This window comes from Wyeomyia smithii, chromosome 1 (assembly GCF_029784165.1).
Source record: "Wyeomyia smithii strain HCP4-BCI-WySm-NY-G18 chromosome 1, ASM2978416v1, whole genome shotgun sequence".
In the NCBI taxonomy this organism is placed as follows: Eukaryota; Metazoa; Arthropoda; class Insecta; order Diptera; family Culicidae; genus Wyeomyia; species Wyeomyia smithii.
Window position 1 is genome coordinate 28,135,788 of NC_073694.1, and position 20,591 is coordinate 28,156,378.

At 36.8% G+C, this 20,591-nt stretch overlaps 1 protein-coding gene across 1 annotated transcript in view; it reads left to right on the forward strand.

The window, feature by feature from the left end:
• The first annotated feature begins 4,013 nt into the window (after positions 1-4,013).
• LOC129733313 (metabotropic glutamate receptor 5-like) overlaps positions 4,014-20,591 on the forward strand; it is a 53,949-nt gene continuing 37,371 nt past the window's right edge. Inside the window, exons 1-2 of the mRNA XM_055695085.1 lie at positions 4,014-5,048; positions 16,831-17,281. Of these exons, the coding sequence (XP_055551060.1) occupies positions 16,988-17,281 (294 nt within the window). The 5' untranslated portion in view covers positions 4,014-5,048; positions 16,831-16,987. The remainder of the gene's footprint in view (positions 5,049-16,830; positions 17,282-20,591) is intronic.

Sequence of the window (20,591 nt, forward strand, 5' to 3'; positions counted from 1 at the left end):
TTGAATGAATAGAATAGAACAACATATGGGTTGTTACAGGGTGGCGAAAGGCGTCAAAATGAAATTCTCTGATTTTCCCTTAAATATATATATGAAACTAAATAGTTGATGCTCCGTATTAGAATCTTATGCTGCACAAAAAAAAAAACGGTTTTAGCGCTAAACAGGCGCTTGTGAGCTGTCGAAAAAGGAGTCGCGTCTAGATTTGAAACTTTTGGCTGATCCGCGTATCTGATTAAATGGTCCACTTACATCTAGTAATCGGATACAGTGAAAGAGTAAGAGACAAGGCTTTTGAGAAATTGTCTGAGTTTTCATTTAAAAAAATATTGAACAAAAAATTAGCTTGAGATTTTAAAAACAAAAATGGTTTTCAAAACAAAAATTGTAATTTCAAATCTTTTTTGACCCAAGCCTTTTAGAAAGACAATTTAGTTGCCTGAAACTATCCTAAACATTGTAAACGAGCACTATAAAAAAAGGCTTTCGAACAAAAAGTTTTTTATGTCCAATAATGATAAGCATATTTGCTCCTAAATGACCAAGCGCCTCCATGAAGCAACGGTGTCAAATTTTTTTTTTTATTTTTATAATGTGCTGCTGCTCCATCTGACATAATTCTTCTTGTAAGAGAGATGAAAAACTGGGAAATATAAGCTTTATAATAATATCAGAAGGCGTTTTCGACGATTCTGAGCTTAATTTGGGATCACTTTATTTTCGACGATTCCGAACTAAATTTGGGATCATTTTCTTTTTTGGCCGTTTCTGGCCTTTAGAAGACGTTTTTGGCGGTTCTGAGCTCAATTTGGAATCATTTTCTTTTCTGGCCTCCAGAAGGCTTTTTCGACGATTCTGAGCTTAATTTGGGATCATTTTATTTTTGGCCTTTAGAAGGCGTTTTTGACGATTCTGAGCCTAATTTGGGATCATTTTCTTTTTCGGCCTTTTCTGGCCTTTAGAAGACGTTTTCGGCGATTCTGAGCTCAATTTGGGATCATTTTATTTTCTGACCTTTAGAAGGCTTTTTCGACGATTCTGAGCTTAATTTGGGATCATTTCCTTTTTTGGCCTTTTCTGGCCTTATGAAGGCTCTTTCGACGATTCTCAGCTGAATTTGGGATCATTTTCTTTTTTGGCCTTTTCTGGCCTTTAGAGGGTGTTTCGGCATTTCTGAGCTCAATTTGGGATCATTTTCTTTTCTGGCCTTCAGAAGGCTTTTTCGACGATTCTGAGCTTAACTTGGGATTATTTAATTTTTTGGCCTTTTCTGGACTTTAAAAGGCTTTTTCGACGATTCTGAGCTTAAGTTGGGATCATTTTCTTTTTCGGCCTTTTGAATGCGTTTTCGACGATTCTGAGCCTAAGTTGGGATCATTTTTGTTTTTGGCCTTTTCTAACCTTTAGAAGGCATTTTCAGCGATCCTGAGCTTAATTTGGGATCATTTTCTTTTCTGGCCTTATGAAGAGTTTTTCGGCGATTCTGAGCTGAATTTGGGATCATTTTCTTTTTTGGCCTTTTCTGGCCTTTGGAAGGAGTTTTCAACGATTCTGTGCATAATTTGGGATCATTTTCTTTTTCGGCCTTTAGAAGGCGTTTTCGGCAATTCTGAGCTCAATTTGGGATCATTTTATTTTCTGTCTTTTTTAGGCCTTTAGAAGGGTTTTTCGGCGATTCTGAGCTGAATTTGGGATCATTTTATTTTTTGGCTTTTTGAAGGTGTTTTCGGCGATTCTGAGCTCAATTTGGGATCATTTTCTTTTCTGGCCTCTAGAAGGCGTTTTCGGCGATTCTGAGCTCAATTTGGGATCATTTTATTTTTTTGGCCTTTTCTGGCCTTTAGAAGGCATTTTCGACGATTCTGAGCCTAATTTGGGATCATTTTCGTTTTTGGCCTTTTTTGGTCTATAGAAGGCGTTTTAGACGATTCTGGGCTGAATTTGGGATCATTTTCTTTTTTGGCCTTTTCTGGCCTTTAGAAGGTGTTTTCGGCGATTCTGAGCTCAATTTGGGATCATTTTCTTTTCTGGCCTTTAGAAGGTTTTTTCGACGATTCTGAGCTTGATTTGGGATCATTTTTTTTGGCCTTTTCTGGCCTTTAGAAGGCATTTTCGACGATTCTGAGCCTAATTTGGGATCATTTTTGTTTTTGACCTTTTCTAGCCTTTAGAAAGCATTTTCAGCGATTGTGAGCTTAATTTGGGATCATTTTCTTTTTTGGCCTTTTCTAGCCTTTAGAAGAGTTTTTCGACGATTCTGAGCCTGATTTGGGATCATTTTCTTTTTCGGCCTTTAGAAGGCGTTTTCGGCAATTCTGAGCTCAATTTGGGATCATTTTATTTTCTGACCTTTAGAAGGCTTTTTCGACGATTCTGAGCTTAATTTGGGATCATTTCCTTTTTTGGCCTTTTGAAGGCATTTTCGGCGATTCTCAGCTTAATTTGAGATCATTTTTGTTTTTGGCCTTTTCTGGCCTTTAAATGGCGTATTCGGCGATTCTGAGCTCAGTTTGGGATTATTTTATTTTTTGACCTTCAGAAGGCTTTTTCGACGGTTCTGAGCTTAATTTGGGATCATTTCCTTTTTTGACCTTTTCTGGCCTTTGGCTCTTTCGACGATTCTGAGCTTAATTTGGGATTATTTTCTCTTTTGGCCTTTTCTAGCCTTTAGAAGGGGTTTTCGGCGATTCTCAGCTGAATTTGGGATCATTTTCTTTTTTGGCCTTTTCTGGCCTTTAAAGGGTGTTTTCAGCGATTCTGAGCTAATTTGGGATCATTTTCTTTTCAGGCCTTCAGAAGGCTTTTTCGGCGATTCTGAGCTTAATTTGGGATTATTTAATTTTTTGGCATTTTCTGGCCTTTGAAAGGCTTTTTCGACGATTCTGAGCTTAAGCTGGGATCATTTTCTTTTTTGGCCTTTCGAAGGCGTTTTCGACGATTCTGAGCCTGATTTGGGATCATTTCATTTTTTGGCCTTTTCTGGCCTTTTGAAGGCTCTTTCGACGATTCTGAGCTTAATTTGGGATCATTTTATTTTCTGGCCTTTAAAAGGCGTTTTCGGCAATTCTGAGCTCAATTTTGGATCAATTTATTTTCTGACCTTTAGAAGGCTTTTTCGTCGATTCTGAGCTTCATTTGGGATCATTACCTTTTCTGGCCTTTCGAAGGCTCTTTCGACGATTCTGAGCCTAATTTGGGATCATTTTGTTTTTGGCCTTTTCTAGCCTTTGGAAGGCGTTTTCGACGATTTTGAGCCTAATTTGGGATCATTTTTGTTTTTGGCCGTTTCTAGCCTTTAGAAGGCATTTTCGCCGATTCTGAGCTTTTTTTATGGCCTTTTCTACGATACAATATCAGTATCCTCTGCAATATGAGTATTTTAGGAACCGGAATGTCGTACCAAAAACAAATTTCGATGTTCGATAATGAGCCGTTGTCTGGAATGCTGGATAATATTGAAGAAACTGGTCAGAACCCTCCAATCTTGGTATTTTCGGAACCAGGATGACGTTTACAAACCAAAAGTCGATCATATATTCCCCAATATGTTTTTTTTGAAACAAAATGACGTCCAGAAACCAAATATCGGAGTCTATCATCATTCGTGAATCCAAAATGACAGAAAAATAAAAAAAAAGAATTTTCAGTGCAGGTAATTTGTAGTACTTAAGAAAAATTTTTCAGCATTCAGTGCTAAGTCATAGTGAAATCCATTAGATAGAATAATCTTTCATTGTATAGTAATTTTGTTCAAACTGATCATAAAATTGCTGAGATAACGAAGTTTTGTCATAAGCCGACAGCTGAGAAAAGTCAATGAAAACTTCGTTTTCCACCGTGACTGCTATACCTTTCTAGAGAAAAAGATAAAACGGACAACACAACACACGCCCTACCCTTCGCTACTGGGAATCGCCTGTCAAGCCAACACCGGATGATGATGATGTTGTACTCCGTTCGGTGCGGCGCTTAATCCTTTCGTCACGTAAATCCACGATAGCAGTCTACAGCGAGACTGCGACCGATGCGGACGTCCCTAAGCTGGCGGTCGTCCTCCTTCGTTTCAGGCGGTATTCAACTAATAATGATGGTGGAGACGCTCGGTGGATTAATTTCCTACTCCTCCTTCTCCTCCTCGAAAGTTTATCAGTATGTTGGAAAATAAAAAAAATGTGAAGAATGCGAATAAAGGTGTTGTGTGTGGTTAAAGTGTTGTGGCGCGTTGCCTGCAGGCGACCGTTTCTATTGTGCGCTCGCGAGTGGAACAAGGAGGATTGAATTCAGAACCGTTGCCGGGACGGTAACAACTGCGGAGTACATTCACGGACCAGAACGCCCGCCGTGGCGAAGTGGCCGTGGATTATTTTAGTGCTTTGTTGATTTGTAGCTTTTATATAAAGCTAGTGGGGCACTTCATGGAAGAAATACAGAAGAAGTGATTTGCTGACATCTTGAAGGATTTGTGATTGTTGCGACGACATCCGACATCCGTTGCATCGTGCGAAATGCAGTGACGATGTTTGTAAAGACTGAATGAAAGATGGCAAAAGTTAACAGTGTGTAAAGGCGGAAATGTTGATTGGGAAGCAAACAAACATTGTTTCGGAGAGTGCCTTTGCATTCCACATATAAAATGCACCGAACGGTTTCTATTCAATCGGTCATGCCTCTATGCCTCGCTCTGCTACATCAATCTAACCTTACACAATGGGACGCATCAAATATGCGTAACACAAATGTTGCGAGACCATTGAGTACTCCTGGAGCCTGGAGCATTAAAGTTGTGAAACAATGCAACCGGTAAGCGTGTACGAACCGGTCACTGAATTGAAGCCGTAGACTCTCGTCGATTCCAGCCAACTCAGACGAGACTTCGTTCTAATTCCCACAGGAAAAGAGGGTTTTTTATTTTCTATCAAGCCTTCTAGCCTAGTCATTTCCGGTCGCACCTCCCGGAAGTGGTAGCAATTGAAAACGTCATTATAATTTCATGCACTTATGAGCAGCGTTGTAAACAGAAATAGGCTGGCCCGTAACTGGAGTGAGAGGTGAGAAAACAATGGCCTTAATTTGTGATGCTGGGGGTTGTTTTATGAGCTCGTCACTTTATTTTCAAACTGCGTTTCGGTTGTGGTTGCTTTAGTTTACGAGTTTTGCTACGGAATATTTGTGATGCTGATACAAATTTACAAATGATTCGATGCGTGCTGATGGCAAGACTGTTTCGAAAACTAAGATAGAAGGACCACCTTGGATCGGCAACGATGTAATTTAAAATTTATCAAAACGATAAAGTTTGTCAACACTTCAATCAAAATAACAACAAATATCTATAGTGATTATGATAATATTTCATTCTATGCAGGTTTCGTCTGCTAGTTTTTGCTATTTTGTGCTCTAGGTGTGTACAAAAAATGATGCTCTTTTAAAATTTTTTGGCACTAACTCGGTTTGTGTGGAAGCTATCTATTTTGTATCTTCTACAAAGTTGTGTGTTTCGATGATATACAAATATATGTAGAACACTATAACCTTCTAAATGTTACAGTTTTTTGTATATTCGAAAAAACTAATTTTAAAGACAAGTCTAATAAGAAATGTTATATATCCAAAACAAAAAGAGTTAGAAGAAAAGTGTCTTCGACAAAGTTTTTTGTAAGAACTTAATCTATAACTTTGCTGAAGACACCATTTCTCTAAAGTGTAAGACTAAAAAGTTAGATTTTGCAGCGCCACTAGCGGTTGAGTTTCGAACTAAAACTTTTTGTCATGATTTGAGCCTTTTTATATACTAAATATCTTCGGAAGATAGTAAGTCAATAAAACCATTATTTGGAGAGCAAATGAATTAAGTTCACGTTTTTGAGCTCTCGTACCACTGTGCGTAGTGGTCCCGAATCAGCTTTTTATGCTAGAAAAATAATTTTTTTCGCTGGAGAGTCGTTCAAAAAAGAGTCGCCTCTCGGTAAAAAATTTTTCCCTGAATATTTTTCAGTCTTCCCTGATATTTCCTGATTTCCCTGATCGAAAAATGAATTCCCTGGCATCCCGATCGAAAAAAAAAGACAAAAATGTAACAAAAGATGTTAGTTTGTTACGGGAAAAACCTTACAGGCTGTGTTTCCAATTTGGTCCCGTTTGGTGTTAAAGTCACAGAAATTATAACAGAAATGATTCTACTAGTATCAAACACATATCAAAATTTGTTACTAATCTATCTGTTTTCTAACAAAATAAGATAGTATATAGAACAATATAATAACAAACATTGTTAGAAACAACAGGTTTTGATAAAAACGAAAAATTAGTTAGACTTGTTTCAGATCTACTTCATTTCACGTTTTGTTATTATAACTAATTCAGATTCAATTTTGTTATCAAAATTATATGGAAAAATACAAAATTGTATCAAAGTATGTTATTTGTATCTCACGTTGACAAAATTTTGTAATATTTTAGTTATGCTCTTCTGATCGGGATTCCTTAATTTTCCAGGTTTTCGACACCCTGTTATTGCTTTGAAAAACAAGGATAACCTCAACTGAGCTAGCTGAAACTTATGGAATACTCCTAACTAGTGGGAATAAATCATTTTCCATCATCAGACTGTTTATAGCAGCCGGGGGTGTCGAAGGGGGGAGCTTCGAATTTTTTTACCCCATGAGTACTCGGCAGAGTACCCACAAAATAAAATGCTTCTGCTTTTTCATTTCTTGACCAATTTTCGATCTTGAACAGCTAAAAGATTGGAAAATATGTCTAATTTTAGAATCCGGGGCCGACATGAACCCATGACCACATCTGGTTCCTGTGAATCCGGAACTTTGGGAACATGTTCCGGTGAGACAAATTAGTACAATTGCCTCTAAAACCGAACAAAATTAGTAGGTATCAAAATTCATGAAGACACTCCAGGAGTTGATTTGCATTCATTTTGAGTCCATCTGATACGTTGTCCGGAATGGCCATTCCAGAGGAGATTCCCGATCATGAACATGGTCCCGAAGATCCGGATTTACGGGAACCATATGGGGACCAACGGCTCTTCAGGTCCCGTATATTGAAAATAGAAAAATTTTCCAATTTATTGACGGGTCAAGATAGAAAATCGGTCAAGAATTGAAGGAGGAAGAAGCATGCCATTTTGGTGGGTACCCGGGTTCCCTGCCGAGTAGTTACGTGTGTTAAAATTGCCGAGTACATAACGGTTAACTTCCCACCTCTCCCACCGTGGACAACCACCCATATAAATTCTAAAAGTTTTGCATGGACCGAGGACAATTTACATTTTAATTCACATTTTTTCATCAATGAACTCAAGTCTATTAGCATTAATCTTTTCAAGAGTGTTTTCTTATGAAGACGCGATATTTCCGTTTGAAGACAAAAAAATTCGTATGAAATTGCGTATTTTTCAAGCACAAAATCATCTCTTGAAAAATAAAAATCTCTATAAAGTAAACTTTGCTAAAATTAAATCCAAAGGATATATCTACAGGAATATTAAATTTGAGACTGATGGCATTTTTGTTTGGCGGCTCTGAAGAAATTACAAATGGTAGCCCATGTCGATTTACGGCCTCTGAATAACAATCCCGACTCACGAAATACTCATATTGGTGCTTATTACGGGAATCGCTTCACGGTGACATATATTTAACTCTCACGCTCACTTCACTTTTTGAGAGTTATTCCCGATTCCAACTCAGGTGCGGTGACAAAAATTAAGTCTCAGAAAGTCGATTTTTTGCGTTTCTTAGATCTTGACGTTTCTTGCATTTTTAAGACATTTGGCATCTGTGCATTTATTCATCGGTCAAAAAGTTGAAGTGCTTTGAGGCACGGATCGAATTCTGATATGTTTCGTTACAAAAAATAAATCCAGTATTTACCATTAGATCACAAATCCAACAATTTTCAAGACTTATCCCATCTTCGTGGAATCATTTTACCGCTCAAAATGGGCGTGAAATAATTCCACGCGAAACGGTCAGAAGTCTTTTCTCACTTTTCCTTACAGGATTTGGTGTTTTCGGAAGAGTTGTTCCGAAAACTGATAAGAATTATCTGACATTTTCATTTAATTATTTATTAAGCTAGTATCGCACTTGGAAAAATAAATTTTTCATTTTACGAGCTATTCAATTTCGGTCTTCGGTAAAGTTGTAGAACTATCGATTTCACGATACTTTGCCGAAGATACAAAATTATGGGTCCTACAACAACTGTGTAACTTTTCAGATCGATCGGTGGAACAATATTTTTGCGCCCGATTTTTAAAGTTAACAATACAAAGTTTACCATACAATTTTATATGGTAAAATCTACTTTTTCAACATTTATTCTCTACATATTTCCACTTGGCCCCTAAAAATATATCGAAACATGATATTTGTAGTAAATTTGCCTGGGCAAAACTCTTCTGAAAATCGTAAGGCGCTACGATGCTTGTAGAAAAAGTTATTTCCCTTGAACTGATTGAATATCTGACGAACGGCTCACCATTCAATTTTTCTAGCAATACTAATAATAGTTATCATTTAAATGGAAAAACTATTTTTTGGGCAGTATTTAGGAGAACAAAGTAGTTAAAAAGCAATGTTTTAAAACTAAGAAATTACGAGGTTCCCGAAGAGTACCATTTCTAAAAAATATGTGTACTTGTAGTTCCAATCCTGAGTAATATCTCACAATCATTCACAATTTTTTTTCTAAGAATAGAGTTATTGCACTTCTCTGCATGATTGCAAAGAATATTTACCTACCCCAGGCTATCCTGCCGGGGTCAGGCTCTGCTGATGTGACGTCTCAGTGGAAAATAATTTCCTTTTAAGAGACTCACTGAATTTACTGCTACATGAGAATAAGGAACATTTCTGGTAGACTAAATTACGACTAACTTAAATATATAACAACTTCAACCAAGAATTTCGCAAAGATTTTCCACCAGGAAAATTTTCAGATTTGATTTAAAACTGTTACGGTTGTGTACTTGCTTTAATGTTGTTGCCAATGCGTTGTACTTTTTTGGACCAATAAATAATTGATATTCTGTTTTGACCTAGTGTTGTGTGTGCTCTCAGGAATCGCAAGTTATTTGCGTTTCCTGTAGAATAAGTGTGGCTAGCAGAAGGTAACTGAATTGAATGGTGGAATTTCTCGCTACGAAGAATGTCGTGAACAAACATATTAGTTTGCAGATCGCAAAGGCCATTGATAGGTAGAATATTGTGAGAGTTATCGGAGTAGAATTGCAAAGTAGGAAAAAGCAATGGTATGTTAAATATAATTTTTAAGCATCTGTTTTGAAGCGTTTGAAGTTTTCTTAAGGAGGATTTGCAAACCCGACCGCAGGCGATGATGAGATAGTTAAAGCACGAATGAATATGGACAAAGTAAAACTTCAAAAGAATCTTACGTGACAAAAAATATCGTACTCTGCGCAGTACTCCACACAGCGAAGAAACTTTCTTTTTCGATATGCTTAATATGTTCGAACCAACAAAGTGTTGAGTCCAAGATCAACCCCAAGTATTTAAATGATGTAACTTCCTCGATTACACACGAAGTTAGCATAACGTTTTCATGTGGCGCACAGGAATTCTGGGAGAATGAAAAAACATACATTTTGTTTTTGAAGGATTAAGTGAGAATAAGTTGGCTTTGAAAAAAATCTGAAAGAGTGTTCAAAGAACTATTCATGTGTCGCACTATCTGCGCACTATCACGTCTGCGAATAGACGTGGGACGCCTGTCAGCCGTAGCCTGATCAAATCATTGACATACGAGAGAAATAGAAGCGTACCTGTATGACTTCCTTGCGGCACACCCACTTCAATAGACATCAATGAACTTCTGCATAAATCAATAGAAACAAACTGTTTCCTTGCTGACAGATAGCTACGGATTATATCGTTTGCAAGACCCCTAATTCCATAGCTTTCTAGTTTTTTCAATAGAATGGAGTGATTTAATGTGTCGAATGCTTTCCGCAAATCTTTAAATAATTTAATTTCAAAAATTGACATAATTTTACCTTAAAATCGCTCTATCTTGTAGTTAATTCAACAGTTGATCAAAGGTAGTTAAGATATAATTTAAGTGACATAGCCAGTTTTCATGTAGCTCATGTTTTGAGAAAACCGGTTATATCTCTTCAGAGATAAGACCTAAGAATTTCGTGTCTTCGGCATCGGCATTCGGTTTCATAAAATCGATAGCTCCACAACTTTGTCGAAGATAGAAATTAAATAGCTCGTAGAATGAAAAGATTATTTTTTCTAAGTATAATACTAGCTCAATAAGAAATTAAATAAAATGTCAGTATTCTGAACAACTTTTCCGAAGACACCGTGCCCCAGTGCTGAGTCGAGAAAATTTTCAGCTCGAAAAGATCCTCGACCGGATCGGGAATCGAGCCCGATATCACAACCATGTGGGAGAGCTAGCCAACCGCTAACCACAGAGCCACGGTGACCTGAGTCCCGTAATAGGACCAGAGCTCCGAAATCTCACATTCAATGCTTGGAATACACATGAAATGAAGCTAACTGTACACTCACTCTCACCCTTTGTTGAATCTGAATTGAATCTAGTTACCCTTACCCCAAACTTATGAAGGCGCGACTTATTGCTTTTAAAGTTAAATAGCAGCTAATCTAATAGAGCAAGATGCATGATGTCAAAGAACAAATTGTAGAGTGGATTTAGTCCATGTTTATAACACATTTCAAAGAGAAACCTGCAGTTTAGTCCTCAAAAAACCTAAATTAATCCACCTAGCGGTCAGACTCAGCCTTTCTCATTCAAACTTATTATTTGTAAAAATAGATTTACATGAATGCTCAATCCAATAAAGGTATTTATATTCACTCATTGGGTTCTGAAATATTGATGTTGTAATTGAAGTATAAAATATGAAATTTGACCTAATGTTAGTGCTTAAGAAATAGCGAAATTAAAGAAATTGTTCTTAATTTCGAACAATTTAATCACGAGCGATACCGGGAACGCCGAGCCCATATATATTGATCAAAGCAGGTATAGTGTTGAATAGTCTTTGAATTTCTTTTTCTTACTAAAACTTTTGAACAGCATATCAAATTGTTATGAAGTATGTTATTTGAAGGTTTGAGTTTTTTTTTATAAGATTTGGACCACTGCGACCATTATTTTGATCTTTTGTGGTATAAGTTTCAGATATGACTCGTTTGTATGCTACTAGTTAAGTTCAAATGAGTCGTGTAATACTTGAGATAATAGACTTTCGTTGTTTTAACAATTTAATACATAACGGTTGCTTAAGTTTGATTACAATCAAATGAAAAGGGAACGTATAGGGCAGCCAAACTTTGAAACCACGTGTTCAATCATAATTCATCAGTTAACCCTTAACTAGCCCGTTCATCTGATATCAATATTATTCTAAGATAATGAAGTTCTGTGATTTTCACATTTCGATACATTACAGACAAAGTTACGGTCCGATTACAGCAAAATTCAATAGGGTGTTATGAGGCAACTAAACCTTTCATTTGACACTAATTTTGTGGAAATCGGTTCAACCATCTCTAAGAAAAGTGAGTGAGTCCAAGTAGTCTTCGGAATATGTTTCTTTTCATAGCTGGATTTCACATTTTTAAACATAACAGGCAAAGTTATTATCCGTTTGCAAAAAAAAATCGATATGGTCTTATGGGACAACAAGACCCTCCATATGACACCCATATGACACTGGTTTTATGAAAATTGGTCCAGCCATCTCTGAGAAACATGAGGGTGATTATATAGTCTCTAGAACACGTTTCTTTCCATAACTTCTGAACCACACGTTCAATCTTCATAAAATTCAAAAGTTAAGGGTTTTTTAGGTAGCCCGTTCATTTGAAACCAATTTTGTTCAAATCGGTTGTGTAGTTTCTGAGATATTGATGTTTCATAATTTTTACATTTTGATACATAACTTCTAAACTATAAATCAGATTACAATAAAATTCAATAGAGTCTTATAGGGCAACTAGACCTTTCATTTTCACAATTAATTTCATTGAAATCACGACATTCGGCCCTTTTGAGCACTTTTATACCTTTGGTTTTTGCAGTGATTGCTATACCTTTCTAGGAGAAAGGCAAAAATTGAAATGATAGAAATGTATTTTTATTTAAACTCCAATCCTGAGCAAGGCCGCAAACATTGAAATAGTACAATATCAAATTTAAATGATGTTGAGGTCACATATTTTGATCGTAGCTATAGTTTTGAACAGTCTGCGCGTTACGTTTCTTTCTATAACTTTCAAACCACATGTTTAAATATTATGTTTAAGGGTTTAAAAGCCCATTAATTTGAATTCAACTATGTTTATAGCTTCTGAGATATAAGAGCGATTTTAACATTCTGACGCAGCGCCAAAACTAAAAGTTTGATTACAATTCGAAATTCAATAGCAACCTAAGCGGAAAATAAACCCTTCATTTGACACCAAGATAGAAAGAATCGGTCAGACCATCTCTGAGAAAAGTGAGTGCGAAAAAAAGTTGCACATACACACGTACACACCCACACACAAACATATACACCTTTACATGCATACATGCAGAAAATGCTCGATTCGTTGAACTGAGTCGAGTAGAATATGACATTCGGCCATTCGGATGACTTTTCTACCTTTTAATTAGCCAGTGATCGTTGGGAGAAAGTCAATATGTTTACTTACATTATGTGATTTCACATTTTTATAAACAACGGACAAAGTTACAATCCGATTACAATGAAATTCAATAGCAACCTATGGGGCAACTAGACCTTTCATTTGACACTAATTTTGTGAAAATCGGTTCAGCCATCTCTGAGAAAAATGAGTGAGTTTAAACAACCTCAGGATAACTTTTCTTTACATAACTTTTTAACCATATGTTCAATCATAACGAAATTCAAAAGTTAAGGGTTCTAGAGACAGCCCGATCAATTGAAACCAGTTTTATTGAAATCGGCTGTGTGGTTTCTGAGATATTGATGTTTCGTGATTTTTACATTTTGATACATAACCTCTCAACTAAAAATCCGATTACAATGAAATTCAATAGCAACCTATGGCGCAACTAGACCTTTAATTTGCAATTAATTCTATGAAAATCGGTTCAGCCATCTCTGAGAAAAGTGAGTGAGAAAAAAAAGTTGCACATACACACACACACACATACACACATACATACATACATACAGAAAATGCTCAGTTCGTCGAAAGAAGTCGAGTGGTATATGACATTCGGCCATTGGGACCACTTTTATACCTTCGGTTTTTCCAGTGATTGCTATACCTTTCTAGGAGAAAGGCAAAACATTTGATTTCACGTTTGTTCCTTTCTAAGTGCTTATTTTCTCCAGTTGGACGTTTTTAAGACACTATTGATTGCAAAATTTTCTCAGCTTTCCAACGAAATCAACAGAAATGAGCTAGCTATAACACTTCTTGTGATAGACCTCGTTGAAGGCAAACATTACCAAAAACTGACAAATTGAATAACTCTGCAGTAGTTGAGTTTTGACCATATGCGTAGGATTTTTTTTCATCAAATAGGGTCCTCTATCTCCCCTTGAAGGATTTTAGGTGAGCTACCTAACACCCTGTATTTTTCTGCGCTTATAAGTGTAATTTGTAATCATTTTCATTTTTTTAGAAACGTTTTGCAGTTATTCAAAATTGATTCCAATTTTTTTCGAATATTTCCAATTCTCAATATTTTCGGGAATAATGAACCAAATCTGGAGTAACTTGTTTGTCGTTTCTCATTTTGCGAAACATTGCTCAGCACTCTGCTGTTTATATTATGCGAGAAATAACAATTCAAATCTTGTTCTCGAATCATTGACTAAACTACGCTATGGTTGATTCAAACAGCACGTGCGTAGCACGGTAAGCGATATCGCTAATGATAGCAAGAAAACACTTAATGTTTTACGTTGTTCTCTCCTATTCCGTTTCTTCAATTTTCTCACTGTTTTTCTAATCCCGTTTTGTTACATGATAGGTTATGATCTAGGTTACTCTCTCTCTCAACCTGATTTTCTCTTTAATATTCTCAAAACTTCTTTTTTTTTAATTAAAACCGTTCTCAGAAGGAGTTTCCAGCTGTGCCCCTGCTCAGTTCACTTCGTGCCAATTTCAATTCCTTGAACTGGTTTTTAGCTTGAACTCGTTTATTAGGTTTTTTCGCAATTTGGAATTATTTTCTGGTTTTAAGAAGCGTTTGAGTGACTCGAAATAAATTTTTATTTTGAAACTGTTTCCAGGAGTTCCGTGCTTTGTTTTTAGAAGCTATTATTTGTAGAGCCTTTTGAACGTAGTTAGATTTCTTCCCTGGTTTGCTGGCCCTTAGTGGCGTTTTCAAGCAAAATTTTTTCCCATATGGAAGCGTGCTTTAAGCAATAATGAGATATTTTTACCCTAGTCTACACTTATGGTATGTTTACTAGCCTTCAAAAAATCATATCTTCTTGTACCTTTTTGGCCTTCAGTTTTAAAATTAGTAGGCGTTTCTTATTTTTGGCAATTTATAAGGTAGTTCGTGATAATTTGATTATGTTGTATCTCGACTATGGCAACGTTTTTTGAAACATTTTATGGTGATCATTTTTCCTATCTGATGTTATCTACTTTTTAGAAAGTTTTTTTTTCTAGCGATTCCGAGCGTGTTTTGTAATCATTTCTTAAATTTTAAAAATATTTTTCAGTAATCCTGAATTTAAACATTGTTAGTGTTTTTAGTCTCTTTTTTAGACTCTAAGTTTATTGTAATTTTGAAGCCAGCATGTAAAACATCAAAAGTATGTTGAGATAAAAAGTATTTAAAATTTACTTCAGATTAATTTACTCTATCATAAAACTTAACAAGAAAAATTTAAAACTATCAAACTAAATGTTTTTTCGGTCGTTCACGGAAATCTTGTACCGAAAACGGGATAATGGATATGAACAACGCCAAGGCACAGACGAAAAAAATGAAGCCAACTGTCATCCAGCAGTTTAGGCAAATTTCGGTATCAACTTTACGACAAGTTTTGCGCTAAAGTGGAAAACCATTTCGTCGCTAGTAGCGCAAGTGTGTGCCGAAAAGCAAGGAAAATTGATTTATGAAATTTCTTTCAACACTTTGTGCCAGTTCTTGTCTCTCATCTCGGGAACAGTTTACGAGCTTTCAGTGTTTCGTTTCGGTGCTGTCAGGATTCTCGAAATGGAAAGTGGCCAATTACTAACCGGTGACGATAAACTCCAGCCGGTTAGTTTTGCCTACCAGTGCGTCCTCAATGTAATCCGGTGGGATAAGGAATGTGCCGTGTGATCGTTATAGAAACAAGTTTACAAGTGAAACATCGAAGAAGGAACCAAGGAGCTCAGTCCTAATAATTATAAAGTCCACGTCTTGGCATGTCATCGAATCATAAAACTTATGGCGCCAATTTAAGGCGAAACTATTCCAGCCACTAATTTACATGCCTCTAGAGTGGAAACGCACTGTTTCTTTATCATTACCACCGTCACCATGCGGCTCCATCAAGTGATTTATTGGCATTGGTTTACGGCATACCCATACCGCCGATAATCGTTCTACCGTAATAATTAACCAATCATCATATTGTGTGGCGACTTCCCTTATCACCGACTCAACTCATTTCTGAACACATGATGTTTAGCGGTGATGTTCCCATAGGATTGGGTCGATTGAATGGACGATGCTGTTTGCTAACAGACTTGATTAGACCCATCGGATTCGGCTGGTTGTTGGCGGAAAACGTACACCCAAAATTAAACTAGATTTTGTTGTTATTATTTACAAATTACGGATAGATAGATAAATAAAAACCAATGTTTTGGGTGTAGTTATATTAACGATGCCGATATCAGTGTGCAAATATTATCAACATACGAAATTCGGTAGTAAAAGTATATTCGGACGAAAGCAATAACGTTCGCCAACTGCGTACTATCATTGTTGTAGGAGACAATAAGGTAGCAAAAAAAAGGGCGGACTTATTGATCGTCATAATTTCAGAACGACATACGGAAGCACAGGGCGATTAATTTCGTGTGGAACCAGCCCGAAAATCAATCACGAGCCTTGATAGTCAACCAACATTCACTAGAAACAAAAAGAAAAATAGAGTTGGTGAAATGCTTTTTTGACGAAAACAAAATTAAAATAACTATCTCAAAAAGCTCATTTTTTTATTTTATGAAAACTACAACAGATTAGCTGAACATTGATGGTCGCTTGATTATGATGAAATGAGAAAAATGTCCTCAAAAGTGAGAAACAAATTGTCTTTTTCTCTGGTCTGTAAGTGACAAACAATCACTCGCAGCGCTGCAGTAATCTTAGAGTCTTCTAAATCTCTTTAAGTTGAACACGAAGATTGGTTTGTTACTCACAGAAATCACATTGCCATTTTATTGGAATCTTCGAAATTCATCATGATTCGATTATTCTCCCGTTGCCGTTTGTATTGTTATTTTACTTTTCAATCAAAACGGATTATGAACTCGGAAATAGAGCAGGCCTCCATTCGCGGCGCCTCGTTCCCAGCGGAAGATAGCATTGTTCAAGATCAACGGCAAAACATTACCCGACTGACTTTGTAGAGACGACTTTTCAACCCTTCAGCTGTCGTCGTTGTTGTTTTTGTTGTTGATTCATGCATGGGACTGGGGTGGTACAATGCATGAAGTGGGTATATTTGTTTTATGATTTTTACACGGACAGTGAGACTCAAGTTTCCGACTAAATTGTGTTAGCAAACATAGCGTATCAACATCTGCATGTGCTTTCTAGTTAGTGTTCGGTGCAGCGTTGCCATCCAATTTCATTGATGTGCCAATAAAAAAAAATCTGTGTATTTTAAGTGAATGAAACGACGACATTCTAACAAAAATGAAGACCAAAATGAAGACAAAAATAAACACGTAAAACATAGGAACATTTACACGGCATGTGGAAAATGCCCTTCGCAATGACATCGCTAGCGCTGGCGCTGCCGATGGGCACATGTTTCGTCATATCTGTTTGCTTAATTGGGTCTGCCGGAGCGGACAAACTGTCAGTCACCGGTAACAGCACTAGCAATAGCAGCAGCAGCAGCAGCACTCGTGTCACCCAACCGGATGCTTCGAAGCGGACCTCGGCCCATATATCCGGTGACTTCATCATCGGTGTCCTGTTCTCGGTTCATCATCAGCCGCGACAGAAGCGCACCGGTCCGAACCACTTCCTGGCCTGCGGAGAGGTAAGCAAGCAAACCTATTCCAAACAATTGTGTAAGCATATGCAGGATTTATAAATAAATGACAATTGCCAACCGAGAGCGTTATTATTCCGGGGATAGGAATGTTGTTCCGTTCGATACATTCGTTTGGGAATGCATTGAAAAATTCGATCTAGCTCAAGTGCATCTAGGGTAGGGAACATATTCTAAGCAGCTTTAGGAATCGCCTGTGTATTCAGACGAAATACTCGAAATGTGTTGGGTGAAACTCAAACAGTAGTATATCAATCTGTTCTCTATCGTTTTCTCTGTCAGAACTTGTTTTCAGATTGTAAAACTAAGTTAGCAAACTTTACCAATAATCAATTAAAGTTACCAATCGAGAGACACTATTCCAATCACCCCGAACCTATTTTAAGCAGTTTCCATCTGTTTTGCAGGCGTTTTTTTCCATCACCCGAAATGGCTCCTGAATGGCTGCAATATAGGTCGATTTGTTTCAATTGCAATTGTTCACAGATTTCTTTGTGATAGGCGGTATTTCCTATATTCGTAAGACAGCTAGACAATCACAGTTTTCGTTTCCATCATTAAAATTGTCGATATTGATCAAAATGCAGGAGTTTGAGGCCTGTTTTCTTCGACTGATTAAAATAGACGCTACTGCTTAAGCCGTTCCCTACCCTACTACTCTTGCGATGAAATAATTGGAATAGCTTTCGACGAAATTGTTACAGTTTGGAATTTTACGGGGGAAGAGATGGAGGAACCCTTAGTGTCCGTTGCCCAGTTTTGCGTGGAATGAAGAGTTCATTACTTTTAACGTTCCAATTTTAAGCATCTCGAAGCGTCACCAACATCCATCAACCGAGGCTCACAAAGAAACTGGACGATCAAAGACGAAGTCTCAATTGAATCAGTTCATTTCTCGCGCCATTTTCAATCCCCAGCGAAATGTCAGTCAGTCAGTTTCAGTCAGTTGATGGCACTTCGCTCGTTTCGCTAGCCAACCATCGATCCCCGTTTTTTTTGTTCGCTCTCTGTATTGGATTGCACACATCACCCGCAAATGGCCACTTGTCTCTTCTCTCTATCACATGCCATTCACACGGTCGAAACGCGTAGAGTGGGAAGATTGCATTGATGACTAAACGTTATCGAACCCATCGTCACCACCGCCGCGAGTAATCGAATGGATTTAGATTTTTTTTTTCGCTCGTCGTTCGAATTCATTGCCGAATTCGATGTCTGTCACAGGTCACTTTCCCCGCTACCGGTTATAGAGTATTGTGGTGAAAGGCCAACAACAAAACGGATTACTAGTTAAGTGAGCGAAACCCGAATGCGTTAACAGAAAAATATTTATAAAATCCATTCCGTTTTTCACGTACGCACCCTTGAAAGGGTAAACATTCTTGATTTATTTGTCTATCTGAAAATAGATAATATCAACAATGTTTTTGGGTAGGCACACCTTACTTTGCCTTGTTTGGGTAGAAGATTTATCGCAAAGAAATTTCAAATTATAAACAAAACCGAAAAAAAAAAATTCTTCCTATCGTCGTCGTAGTCCTCCAAAAAGACCCAACCCAAATTGAAGCCCGATTTTGATCAGCTTGGGTGCCGACACTGGATTAATGGCTTTTTCACTCTTCCGAATTTTCCAAACAATGATAATCAATTCGGGAAAACACGCGACCGCCAGTGCCAACGAGAAAAAAGTGATTATTCTCGGTAAATGGCGTGCTAATCACTACTCGCGCCTTCTCTCCTTTCGCGTTTGACTTTCGCTTGTTTGATAGTAGAACAAAGGTGCTGATTAGCGCGTGGGGAAAATGGTTGCGGCATGCATGCGCAACAGGTGCATACGATAACAGGATGCTCCTTGAGCAACGAACGTCGTAAGAAAATAGGGGAAATTGTTCATTCCATCGAGAAGAAAGATTGATGACGGATAATGAGCTATTATATGGAGACGGAGCAAATATGTCGACAGGGCACCTGACTCTGATGGAATTTATACCTCAATTTCTAAGCAGGAGCAAGCTGTTCTGCATTGAAAGATTTTGCGTTCTCTCTACATCACATAGAGCGTTATACTGATGATGCCACTTACGGGACATTCCACTCATCTTTATCACACATTTTCTTAATCCATCGTATTTTACGTCAATAATCGTATCTACACTTAATTATTGTACATCAAGGAATACCTTATTATAGAGCCCATTCGATTCTTTTCTTTTTTTCGACATATTATGGTTTGAATGAAACTTTTCTGATGTGGAAAAATACCACAGATTTAATTTTGCCTTTTCTCCAAGAATAACTTTCTAGAAGAGCTTATGAGAAAATTTAAAAAATAATCTTGAAATAAATTATGTATTAGAATTGATAGTCCAATTTTCCAAACTATTTTTCAATTAAAACCTGCCAACAACATTCTGAAAAGTTATTGAAATATTACCGTAAAACTGTGTTAAGAAACAGATCTCGATGAACCATCCACAAGATAAGAAAAGTAATCAAAAAACAAAATAACAAAGAAGTATTCGCGAACTTAAAAAAATTAAAACATATAAAAATTTGAAAAATCGTAAGCTTGTATCAAAAAGTCATGAAAAATGTGAAAATATTGACAAAAAGTTAGATATTAGGAATAGGCAATGTTTCTATGCAGTTCTACTGCAATGCAAAATGGTTTTCAAATTTTAAATATGATTCAATTCTACTATGGCGCTCAAAAAGAAATTTATCTGTCACAAAGTTTTCAAAACCTGCCAAAAGTTCGGTAAACAAATATTAACAGAAAATGAATATTATATTAAAAACCGTCAAATGGAAATTGTTGTAGGAAATAAACAATAACTATTAAAAGGTTGTCAAAGTTTAGAAAAAATGAAACAAAATTGTTGTAGAGTTGTTGCAATGTAGTCAAAACATTTCGAAGAAAATTCAAAAAAACTTCACATAGAATTAATAATCTAGAAGGAATTTGCGCCAACTCGACTGAAGGACTGGCTACACCCTATCATAATTCAATGGAACATTATTGGCCTTACTACCCTTAGCAATTTTGCCTTTTTTTCAAATCTATTGTACTAACATTTGAAAAGGGCTGAAGCTTTTTAAATAAATTGATATATCTGAACAATGACAAGATTTAGGGAAGAGTCGTCAAAGGATGACTTCTGGGAAATTGTCTGAACTTTCGTTCAAAATAAAAAAAAATTGAATTTGAGATCCCACACTGAAAAAAAAATTATGTGAAAAAACAAAAATAAAAAGATTTTAGGAAAAACGTTCATCTCGGATTATTTTCAAAATAGGT